Source organism: Micromesistius poutassou (genome assembly GCF_964030765.1).
Source record: "Micromesistius poutassou genome assembly, chromosome: 21".
NCBI lineage: Eukaryota > Metazoa > Chordata > Actinopteri > Gadiformes > Gadidae > Micromesistius > Micromesistius poutassou.
The window spans coordinates 501,226-514,145 of record NC_140291.1 but is presented as its reverse complement, the minus strand read 5'-3'; the positions used below and the strand labels follow the sequence as shown (position 1 = coordinate 514,145).

General features: G+C 46.0%; 1 protein-coding gene across 1 annotated transcript; it reads left to right on the top strand.

Annotated features, from left to right (window-relative positions):
- The first annotated feature begins 124 nt into the window (after positions 1-124).
- spop (speckle type BTB/POZ protein) lies at positions 125-7,851 on the top strand. The gene is made up of 10 exons (XM_084485492.1): positions 125-236; positions 863-1,026; positions 1,359-1,480; positions 2,974-3,125; positions 3,345-3,472; positions 4,062-4,239; positions 4,390-4,445; positions 4,607-4,729; positions 5,343-5,485; positions 6,258-7,851. The coding sequence occupies exons 2-10, from the start codon at positions 949-951 to the stop codon at positions 6,400-6,402; spliced, it is 1,125 nt and encodes a 374-aa protein (XP_084341618.1). The 5' UTR covers positions 125-236; positions 863-948; the 3' UTR covers positions 6,403-7,851.
- Positions 7,852-12,920: the final 5,069 nt, after the last annotated feature.

Sequence of the window (12,920 nt, the reverse complement as noted above, 5' to 3'; positions counted from 1 at the left end):
TGGGTTATTGTGTAAATAGGCCATTTGCCTCCTACTGTTATTTACTGCTGCTACTGTCTATGGTGGAAGGTGAGCTATGGGTTAACCACCACACGTGTGCAGTGACCCTCCGGCCAACCAGGGGACGCTGAGCTGCATGTCGCTGACTCTTCAGCTGCCGCTAGCTCAGCGCTAGCCTGGAGCTAACAACAACAAGAACATCAACGTTAGGATTAAATTAAGATTAAATGTTTACGGTGAGTCTAATATTGGCATGAAACCGTTTATTTACCATTGGTTAACTCGTCTTTATACAAAAATATGTAGTTTCTGAAGGATTTAACGTGGCGCTGCTAATTCATCATATTGTTGCTTCTGCATAAAATAATCTGCTTTATTTATAACGAATACCTGTATGATATATACATATTTGTTGATGTATAAAGGTATATGAGATATATAATGCATAAAATATTCTGCTGCTCTTATTGTACCTTTATAACGAATGTATACTCACCATGTTTATACCATGTCAATTATATCAGCAGCTGTATAATGTGTATAATAATCAGCTTATTTATCTTTAACGTTTATCAAGATATACAAAACTATTCTAGACCTATACATATATTTATGTGGGTTTGTGTTTGTTTGTGTGTGTGTGTGTGTGTGTCTGTGTGTGTGTGTGTGTGTGTGTGTGTGTGTGTGTGTGTGTGTGTGTGTGAGAATATATAGTATAGAGATTGATAGATAATAGTTATTTCTTAAATAATTCAGTTTTTGGAAAGGTGGAATGCGGAAGAAAGTATTTCTATGTCATCATCTAACCCTAATGAGGAAGTTTAATGGGTCGACTGGGCCGTGTTGATGGTGTCTCCCCCAGGGGTCCCAGTGCTGTGTTCGGAACCACTTCAACCGAGAGGAACGCTTAGCTTAGCTTAGCTTAGCACGCCGGTGGTCAAGCTGGCCATGTCCAGAGTCCCGAGTCCCCCTCCCCCTGCCGACATGTCCAGCGGACCGGTGGCAGAGTCCTGGTGCTACACACAGGTACACACACACTCCACCTCACACACTCACACACACACACACACACACACACACACACACACACACGGGCTCATTGAGCTGGCACTTAAAGTCGCAATGTGTACAATTGGAACTAGCTCGTAGCTTAATATGACCTCGACACAGCTGTAGTCGATGCTGATCGATAGTGATTTTGATAATGTTATCAATAAAATCACATCCTGTCACTGATATATTCTGCAAAAAATTGTTTGCAGTTCTGGAAGTCTCCTGCCTACTAACCTTAACGAGACCTCAAGATGAAGGCTACCTGTGGAGATGTGGAGATCAACTGATCTATCCTTCTTTTTCAGATCAAAGTGGTGAAGTTCTCCTACATGTGGACCATCAACAACTTCAGCTTCTGTCGTGAGGAGATGGGCGAGGTCATCAAGAGCTCCACCTTCTCCTCCGGGGCCAACGATAAACTGAAGTGGTGGGTTAAAACCTAACCTCTCCACAGCCACACATTCAGGGATTGGATCCTTGGCCCAATAGTTCTTCCGATCTCGCTCACACGCAGTTTCTCCTCCAACCCCAGACCCTCACACTCACCGTAGCAGTAATTCTAACGAGTCCTCAGAGTGTAGATGTTTTTTTTTTTTGTAAAACCATAGGGTCCAGAAAGACTAAGGGCCAGTCCCATTTCTCTCCCCTTAACAAGAACACTTGCTTTGAGTGCCCTTAGCTGCAAGTCAGCTCCCGAGCTGGCTGGCGTTCAAGGGGTGATTTTAAGGGAAAATAGGCACTCCCCCTTGCTCCCCTAAGTGTGCGTTCACACCAAACGCGACGGGGCGACACGACTCCATACAAAGTCAACATAGAGACTTTTCTAGCGACATTTGTCGCTAGAAAAACCTGCGGCAAGATTTGACTTGTAGCGCGGCATGAACGCCCTGTCACAGGCGAGCGCGTTCACGAGGATTTGCAGCATGACACGTTCACTCCCTGAGGGACCTAACGTAACAGCCAATCAGTGTTCAACCGGCCAACCGTTCCCTGCAGTCCGGAATGAACCGCAGCATGGAGGAGAAGAGAGGAGAGTGATTGTTGCCGTTTGCGACTCTCGGAGCTCTATATATAATATCACAGCCAATAGCTGTGTGCGCCTCCGGATGATATTATGAATAGACTGCGTTGAGTTCTCCGACGTCTCTGGTACTTCCACAACAACTCAACTTCATCATACATGCACGACTATAAACACGCACAAAAACAATCTTTTCCCCTCTGTTTTCCTTTGATGCGTTTCAGGAATATCTCTGTAAAGACGGACTCATTGCGAAAACGCATCTAGCTGTAGAAACGCTGTAGTACATATTCAAGGCCACTGTGTGGCGCTGGTTCTCCACAAAATAAAGTGGAGCACATAAAACCTGCGCACATCAACATACGGTCGAGGAGGAGAAAGCAGTTGTTAAAACTTTTAGATTGAGCAGAAATAATTTTTATTGACAGTTTGTGATTATATTGACCAAGGGGCTGCCGTGTGGACAGGGCCTTAGACTTAAAACCTTACACCTTAAAACCTAAGGATCGTCACCATGTGTGAACTGCGCGAGCCAAAGTGACCAAAGCGATCAGCACTGAGCAATATGGAAAGGATAAATGCCATGGTCCGTTGGCATTTACTGCCGTGTACTCTGCGCAAATCTCAGTTAACCTGTCAACTAGGTGTGTGTGTCATTCATACGTCGTTACTCACACATTCACAGGGGAGTCAACCATGCAAGGCGACAGCCAGCTCGTAAGGAGCAGTTCGGGTTAGGCGTCTCACTCAGGGACACCTCGACACTACGCTACGAGGAGCCGGGGATCGAACTAGCAACCTTCTGTTTACAAGGCAACCCGGTCTGCCCCCTGAGTTAAGCCGACGCCCCGTTGACAGACTGACCCTAACACTAACCTGGTCTCTCCTGTGTGCCCTAGGTGTTTGCGTGTTAACCCTAAGGGTTTGGACGAGGAGAGTAAGGACTACCTGTCTCTCTACCTGTTGCTCGTGAGCTGTCCGAAGGCAGAGGTCCGTGCCAAGTTCAAGTTCTCAATCCTTAACGCCAAAGGAGAGGAAACCAAGGCTATGGGTGAGGCGGCAAATAATGTCATTATAAAATAATGTTTGCACCAGTGAGACAATTGTGCTAATTATACCAGGGCTAGCAATTAGAATAGCATACTAACACGTGTGTGTGTGTGTGTGTGTGTGTGTGTGTGTGTGTGTGTGTGTGTGTGTGTGTGTGTGTGTGTGTGTGTGTGTGTGTGTGTGTGTGTGTGTGTGTGTGTGTGTGTGTGTGTGCATGCAGAAAGCCAGCGAGCGTACCGCTTCGTGCAGGGTAAAGACTGGGGTTTCAAGAAGTTCATCCGACGAGACTTTCTATTGGACGAAGCCAACGGACTTCTGCCCGACGACAAGCTCACCCTGTTCTGTGAGGTAATTGCCCTTTATTTGATTTCTTTGAACTGGTGGATACTGGGAGCTGCCCCATTACAACCACAGACTACTTCTACTTGTATTACCATGAGCTGCCCAGTACATCCACCGTTTTCCACTGGTTAACGTGATGGCTGCCCAGTTCAACCACAGTCTTCTACTGGTTATACTGGTACATCCATAGTCGTCTACTGATTATTCTGGGAGCTGCCCAGGATAAGACAATAAGACGGGTTATGGTTTGCGTGGGTTAGGGCTGGGGCTGGTTAGATTGGGTTATGGTTTGCGTGGGTTAGGGCTGGGGCTGGTTAGATTGGGTTATGGTTTGCGTGGGTTAGGGCTGGGGCTGGTTAGATTGGGTTATGGTTTGCGTGGGTTAGGGCTGGTTAGATTGGGTTATGGTTTGCGTGGGTTAGGGCTGGGGCTGGTTAGATTGGGTTATGGTTTGCGTGGGTTAGGGCTGGTTAGATTGGGTTATGGTTTGCGTGGGTTAGGGCTGGGGCTGGTTAGATTGGGTTATGGTTTGCGTGGGTTAGGGCTGTGGTAAGGGTAAAGGTGAGGTTGGTTCTTAAAGGTGTGTCCCTTGCAGGTGAGTGTGGTGCAGGACTCGGTGAACATCTCTGGGCAGAACACCATGAACATGGTGAAGGTGCCGGACTGCCGGCTGGCGGAGGAGCTGGGAGGCCTGTGGGAGAACTCCAGGTTCACCGACTGCTCGCTCTGCGTCGCTGGACAGGAGTTCCAGGCACACAAAGCCATCCTTGCAGGTATTAACAGAGCCCTAAGAACAGTGTGTTTTCCTTCGTTTTCGTATATGGTCTAATTTGTTATCTGGATAATGTGTGTAGAGTCATGCTGACTTCCTCCGCGGTGGCTTTTCAGCTCGTTCTGACTCGCTCTCTCCTCTTGTTCTTCAGCTCGTTCGCCCGTGTTCAGTGCCATGTTTGAGCATGAGATGGAGGAGAGTAAAAAGGTAAATGCCCTTCACTGAACGCTCTTTTTACTTATTATTGAAACTATACTGTAGTTGTACTGTCATTTTCTATATTATACATGTCTATACTAGTCTACTGCACTGTTCTATATCACACTGTCACTGTGTTGAACTGTGCTGCTGTCTACGCTGTGTTCCAGAACCGCGTTGAGATCAACGATGTGGAGCCGGAGGTCTTCAAAGAGATGATGTGCTTCATTTACACAGACAAAGCTCCCAACCTGGACAAGATGGCTGATGACCTGCTAGCTGCAGCTGACAAGGTCTTTTAAAGATACCACAGTGTTTTAAAGATGTGCTAGTCTTTTAAAGATACCACAGTGTTTTAAATGTCCGTCTTTTAAAGATACCACAGTGTTTTAAAGATGTGCTAGTCTTTTAAAGATACCACAGTGTTTTAAAGATGAGCTAGTCTTTTAAAGAGGCCACAGTGTTTTAAAGATATCAGGGTCTTTTGGGGACGCTAATGAGCCGATACGCAACCTGTATGTACAAGAGGCAACTGTACTCAGGCCCAGGTGAGATTGCCTAGTGTGAGCACAGGCCAGTGGCACAGCAGGGGGGAGGGCAATCATACTTGAGTACGGTACAGGGCAACTTTGCCTAGTGTGAGTGCTCTCTTAAAGATACCCTGGTGTTTTAAAGATACCTTGGTGTTTTAAAGATACCCTGGTCTTTTAAAGATACCTTAGTGTTTTAAAGATACCCTGGTGTTTAAAGATACCCTGTCTTTTAAAGATACCCTGGTCTTTTAAAGATATAAAGTGCAAAGGGGAGTTAAATTGACCACTGCATCTCTAGCTTCAGACTCCATCAAACATCCTCAAATGTCCGTCAGTAGCCCTGATGTTAAAGTGTGGTCTCTCTGTTTGTCAGTATGCCCTGGAGAGGTTAAAGGTCATGTGCGAGGATGCGTTGTGCAGCAGTCTGTCGGTGGAGAACGCAGCCGATGTCCTGATCCTCGCCGATCTACACAGTGCTGATCAGCTGAAGACCCAAGCTGTAGACTTCATCAACTAGTCAGTACCCTCTCTCTCTGTCACTTTCCCTCTCTCTGTCACTTTCCCTCTCTCTGTCTGTCTGTCTCTCTCTCTCTCTGTGTCAATTTCCCTCTCTCTGTCACTTCCTCCTTCTCGCTCTCTGTCACTTCCTCACACTGTCTCTCGCTCCCTCTCTCTCACTTCCTCACACTGTCTCTCACTCGTCCCCTCACCAACTCACTCGCTCTCCCTACATTAGCGTTATTAGACTTCTTGTGTATGAAACCTGTTAGCCCAGCCCAGGGTTTTATAATTGATTGTTTCTGTGTGGTTCTCTCTTTGTGTATGTGTGTGGTTCTCTCTTTGTGTGTGTGTATGTGTGTGGTTCTCTCTTTGTGTGTGTGTGTGTGTGTGTGTGTGGTTCTCTCTTTGTGTGTGTGTGTGTGTGTGTGTGTGCGTGTGCGTGTGTGTGGTTCTCTCTGTGTGCGTGTGTGTGTGTGTGTGTGTGTGTGTGTGTGTGTGTGTGTGTGTGTGGTTCTCTGTGTGTGTGCGTGTGCGTGTGCGTGCGTGCGTGTGTGTGTGTGTGTGTGTGTGTGTGTGTGGTTCTCTGTGTGTGTGTGTGTGTGTGTGTGTGTGTGTGTGTGTGTGTGTGTGTGTGTGTGTGTGTGTGTGTGTGTGTGGTTCTCTGTGTGTGTGCGTGTGCGTGTGCGTGCGTGCGTGCGTGTGTGTGTGTGTGTGTGTGTGTGTGTGTGTGGTTCTGTGTGTGTGTGTGTGTGTGTGTGTGTGTGTGTGTGTGTGTGTGTGTGTGTAGCCATGCTGCGGAGGTGATGGAGACGGCCGGCTGGCGGTCCATGGTGGCGTCACACCCCCACCTGGTGGCGGAGGCGTACCGCTCGCTGGCCTCCGCCCAGTGCCCCTTCCTGGGCCCGCCCCGCAAGCGCCTCAAGCAGTCCTAACACACACACACACACACACACACACACACACACACACACACACACACACACACACACACACACACACACACACCTGCTGCTGAAGGGCCCCTCCTCCTGGACAGAACGTTAACCACCACCAAGAACTAGTTGGTACTAGTTATCTAACTAGAACAGCTAGTTAAGTTATAACCAGCTAGTTAGATCTAACCAACTAAATCGATCCTAGCCAGATATTTAGACCATGGCTGGCTAGGTAGATGTAGACCAACTAGTTAGAGACTAACCAGCTAGTTAGCTCTAGACCCACAAGTTACATCCTAACAAGCGAGTTAGATCTATTCAAACTAGTTGGGTCAGACCCACTTCTTAGATCCTAGCCAGCTAGTTAGATCCTAGCCAACTAGTTAGATGCTAAACCAGCTAGTTAGAATCAGACCAGCTCGTGAGAGCCTCACTAGCTAGTTAGATGCTAACCAGCTATCTAGTAGCTTTCCCAGCTGGTTAGATCCTAACCAGCTAGTTAGATCCTTGGAGCTAGTTGGAGGGGAGGGAGAAATCTTCAGGAGTAGAAGTAGTAGAGTAGAGTAGTAGTTATCTCCATGTTGGACTGTTCTCTTGGTGAATGGGTTTTGAGAATCCTGAAAGACACCAAGACCTACTAGTAGGACTGCAAGACCTACTAGTAGGACTACAATACCTACTACTAGGACTACAAAAGCTACTACTAGGACCACAAGATCCATTAGTAGGAGTACAGGACCTACTAGGACTCCAAGCCCTGGTAGGACTCCAAGAACTACTCGTGGGACTACAAGACCCTCTACTAAAGCTACAAGACCTACTGGTAGGACTCCAAGAACTACTAGTAGGACTCCAAGAACTACTAGTAGGACTATAAGACCTACTGGTAGGACTACAAGACCTACTGGTTGGACTACAAGAACTACTAGTAGGACTATAAGACCTACTGGTAGGACTACAAGACCTACTGGTTGGACTACAAGAACTACTGGTAGGACTACAAGACCTACTAGTAGGACTCCCAAGAACTACTGGTAGGACTCCAAGAACTACTGGTAGGACTACAATACCCACTACTAGGACTACAGTACTCAGTAGGACCCCAACAGGAGCCTGGAGGAGGGCCTGGACAGCCACCCACTGACAAAGCTACAGCTGGCTAGCGACCTAGCTAACAAGCCATTCCTTTGGCCTGGAAACCGTTGATGACGTCATGTTGGTAGTGACCTCTGCTTTGTCCTTGTAATTATTTTCATATCAATTTGTACAAGCTGATGGAGGCTCTGTAAACCAAATGTCAATTGCAAAGTAGCCGGACATTTCTGGACAGGATTGAAGACTGGGAGAATTGAATTTGAACACGTTTTAATGTTCCGAGACCCTCTTCTGTGGAAAGACTGTTAGCTCCCTTTATTATGGCAGTGACGGTTAGTTGTCGCCATATTTGTTCAAAAAGGAATAAATCACAGCTATTTTGTATTTAATGCAAAGCAGACTTGGATTCCTTGTTTTTTGTTCGCGATTATTTTATATTGTATAGAACTATTTGCATACAAATTACATGAGAGCTTAATAATCATGTTTATCCAAATTAATACTTGAATTAGTTTAAAGGGGTACACGTCACACTCAGCTATTTTCTAATGTAATGCCGCCTTCAAAACACTCAGAGTTTCAGAAGTTCGGACCTTAAGCTCGGAGGAAAGTGCTTTGAACGCTCTGTTGAGTTTCCGCTCTGAGTTTCGTGCCAGTAAGTAAAGCTACCCGAGTCCTTGGAGCTCACGTCACAACAATGGATGCCCATTTCGCCGTCATTACATTGATATACTGCAAGCACTAAGAGGCAAACTTAACACTTAACACACATTCTAACATAGCTTACAATTATAAACATCACCTGATAAATTCTCGCTCATGTTCAACCATCGCAAGCAGTTCTAAAACGGATTCATCTGTTCTCTGTGAATACAGCAAAGAAAGGCAAAGAGGCCCCTGCAGGCGTCCATACGTGTAGTTGTCATGAAGTTTAGGCTCAGGAACGATCTGTTTTTCCGGTCTTATGCAAACTTCTGAGGAGTGTTTCCTGAACACTCTAGCCGTTTCTCAATACCAAGTACGCGGACTACGTTCTCGCGGACTTGGAAGTACGTACTTGGCAAGTCCGGACTTTCAAGTACGGACTTCCGAGAACGCGAGTACGCACCTGCAACTGGAACAGCAGCGGACTCGATGATGCATTCTGGGATATTTAACGGTCCCAAGTCCACACGAGTCACCTCCGATGCATCCTCGGTAGAACGGCCTCATCGAGAACACTTCCGGGTTTTACGACAGTACTCGCGTACTCGCGTACTTGGAATTGGAACAGTGCTTGGGCTACCACTGATGACGTTTATCGAGAACGCAAGTACACGAGAACACACGAGAAGGCGAATTGAGAAACGGCTTCTTATTTCGGAAGAGGGGAAGGTTTACGTAAAGATACGTCAAGACTAAGAGCTTCCAAACTTCCGAACGTTTTGAAGACGGCATCAGACTTAATATGTGATGCTGGGTATCGTCGTATCGGTACACGATACCTTAAGGTATCGACCAAACTAACCCGGTATTATAGTAGTATCGAAACTTCTCCAGTCAGACATTATCGACAGTTGGATGATAGTTGGATGAAAACTGTTTAGTGTCGCTTGAAGCCAATCACAGCAAGCGCTCTTTGATTAAAGGTTACACGTAATCAGCCCACTGCCGCAGAAGCTGCAGCCCGTACGTAGGCCCTACGGGCTGCGAGGCTGTGGTGAAGTCTGATGTATAAATACTATCAGGCTGCAGCGTATGATAAAGATAAATGCATCAAATGCAGTCGTATCACTATCACTTTATAGGTACTGGTTACATATTTTTTAACGATACCCAGCCCTTTGCATATGCGTGTTTTGATATAAATCGCATCCTGCAACATTCCTTTCGTTTTTTAAGTAATAATTAGCAAAACGTAGTACTGTTTCACACCAACCGGGGGCAGCAACCTGTTACAGTGGACCCATAGCGACCCTATCTCCACTAAGTTAGACTGATATGGTTTTATAATAACCTAGTACAGTCTAATAATTACAGAAATGTAGTTTAATTATAATGTGTACAAATAATATAATAATTTATTAATAATGCAGTTGCATAATAAAAGTATAATAATAAATAAAATAGTAATAATAATATTATAGTTTACTATTAGCCTACTAATATTATGGTATCATATTAAATGTATTATACTGTGTTAAGATTTGAATGTGGTAGATAACCATTGCGTGAGTGTGCAGGATTATATGAATATGTATTATAGCCTTCTAATCGAAGGTTCATGATGATTGGCCTTCAGAAGGAGTAATCAAACGTGAAACCAAAGACCTGAGGTTAACTTACTGGTCGATGGAAACGTCGGACCTTCCTGTGTTCCAGACATCAGATCTGCAGGGAGCGGGTCTAAATTAGAAGCAGATCGGTAAGATGTGTGTATGAGGCTGGTTAGATGGTAAGATTCTAGATGTTATAGTACTGGGTAGATATTTTGATACTATAGATGCTACTGGATGTTATGATACTGGTTACATGTTATGATAGTGGATAGAGGATACTAGATGTTATGGTACTAGATAGATTGTTATGATACTGGATATATGATTTGATACCAGACGTTATGATGCTGTTTAGAAGTTATCGGTTAGAAACTTGGATACTGAACCCTCCCTACGTTTCTCTGCCATTGTGAAGTATTCCATCCACAATGCTGTGATGGAGCTATGATACAACACTGTGCGAGTGCATAAGCGTCATCGGCAAGTTGGATTCCCCGAACCAATCAGGGAAGAGATGCCCTGATTGGCCATGAATCAACCAGGAGCGGTCTTAAATCTAAACGGGTTCATACAGAGTCAGGGGCAGTCAACCAGAAGAGAGCATTTCACTCACTGATTAAGTTAACTTATGAAGTTATAGCTCTTGAATCTTACTCAACACATAGTTAGGGGCTGTATCTAATTGTAATAATGTAATAATTATGCAAAAATAGAAATTATAGTAAAAATATGTTTAAAATGTAAAGGCAGTTTAACCTCTCAACAATACCCTGCTCTTCATCCGACCAGAATTTACAGGTAGAATAGATTTTAAGGAGACGTTTCAATGCCTGTCACCCCCCCCCCCCCCTCCTCCCCCAGCTCTTTGGTCTAACCCATATGGCTCCAGCCCACAGGGTAACTGGACACTCCCATTACAGGTCCCATGGGGACAGGCGGGGGGTCCCATTAGATAAGAGGGTGTGGATCTGCCTCTTTTCTCTTCCCTGCTTTGAAGTGACGGAGCACTGATGGCTTCTGGTTACCGTACAACCAGAGGTCCCGCAATATAATATGGTACATAATATATGACATATAATATATATATTAGAGAGAGAGAGAGAGAAAGAGAGAGAGAGAGAGAGAGAGGGAGAGAGGGAGATATGAATTGCAATCGAAGCCCTACCCTGTTTAATATTTATACACTATGATATAATATTAAATGTCTGCTGTATGCGGTTTACGCGCCCCTCTTCTCCCCCACAAAGGCGTGGTTGAGGGAAAGACTCAACATTCTGGAAATGTACTGCAGGAATTGGCGCCTTTCATTAAATCGGTACAACGGTAAAATGATCCTTTAATAAAAAAAAAACAAGAGCCCATCCAGCAACAGCCTTTTCTTCCTGGGACGACGGACCCCGAAGCAGACGGCAGGTGCTCTTACCTGGGTCTTCCTCAGCCCCCCCCCCCCCCCTTTTCCAGCCCCCACAAACACTTCAGAGGCTCTGCCCCTCCAGGTCCTATTCTAGTATTGAGTTCCTCCTAGCGATGTTTTAGACCACTCTATAGGAAACAGTAAGGCTGGGAGGCTGAGGCTGGGAGGCTGGGAGGTTGTGAGGCTGGGAGGCTGGGAGGCTGGGAGGTTGTGAGGCTGGGAGGCTGAGGCTGGGAGGCTGAGGCTGGGAGGCTGGGAGGCTGGGAGGCTGAGAGGCTGGGAGGCTGAGAGGCTGAGAGGCTGAGGCTGGGAGGCTGGGAGGCTGAGGCTGGGAGGCGGGCCATTGAGCTATAGATGAGGCTCAATCACTATCCACTATGATCCACCGGTAACATAAGAGCAGCTATATGTGTCGTTGCATGGCACAAAGAGCTTCCAACATGTTGATGGATTTGTTTATTTTTGTAACCCATCCTGTCATTCTCTGTATCATTCATAACCCATCCAGATTATAGTCTGCACCATAACCAAGGCAGGTCAGAGGCTGTACCATAAGCCACCCAGGTCATAGTGTGTACCAGTAGCTAAGTGCTTGTGATCTTGAAACTGCTGTAAGGACCAATCTGACCTTATCCTGATGCCAATACTAACAGCCTTGATTGATTACCCCCCTCTTTCTCTCCCCCCCCCCTCTCTCTCTCTTTCTCTCTCTCTCTCTCTCTCTCTCTCTATATATATATATATATATATATATATATATATATATATATATATCCAGTACAGTACACTATACTGGATAGACAGACTGGATGGAGTGAGACGTACAGGATGGTGAGACAGATGGAGGAACAGTAGATAAATGGCCTCTTAGAGTCTAATAGAATTTCCTTCTGCCCCCGAGGGAGGCTCCCCTACCCATCTCTCCTCCTCTCCCCTCCTCTCATATCCCCTCCTCTCCCCCCCCTTCCCTTCCATTTGCACAGCAGGTTTTATTTCATCAGAGTCCTAATAGAAAACAGTAGCCTCTCTCCTCTCTCTCCTCCACTCCTCTCTTCTATCTGCCCTCTTTCCCCCTCCTCAACTCCTCACGTCCCTCATCTCTTCTCTCTCCCTCCTCCTCTCCTCTCTTCTATCTGCCCTCTTTCAGCCTCCTCTCCTCTTTCTCCTCCTCTCCCTTCTCCCCTTTTTCTCTGTTCTCTCTACTCTCCTCTTCCCTTTCGCTACTTACTCCTCTCCCCTTCCTCCTCCTCTCTTCTCTCTCTCCTCTCCTCCTTCTCTCCCCATCGACACCTCTCTCCTCTCCTCCTTTTCTTCTCTCCTCTCCTCTCTTTCCTCCTATCCCCTCGTAACTCTCCTCTGTCCTCTCCTCCCTTCTGCTCTAATCCTCTCCTCCTATCCTCTGTGATCCTCTCCGCTCTAGTAATAATAATACCAGGACAGCCTTTATCCACGGCATACTGCTGAAACCATCGAGACCAGTAGATACATTGGTAGAGACTAGTAAAGTGCAGTAGAGACCAGTATACACATCAATATAGACCAGTTAAGAACAATAGACACCAGTAAATAACTAAATATACATCAATATAGACCAGGTGATACATCAATAGATACCAGTAACGACCAGCCAAGACTAGAAGAAACCAGTAAAGATCAGTAAAATCATCAGGAGAGACCAGTGGACATCATTATCAACCAGTGTACACCGATGGAGACCAGAAGACACCAGTCGAGACAGAGAGAGCGAA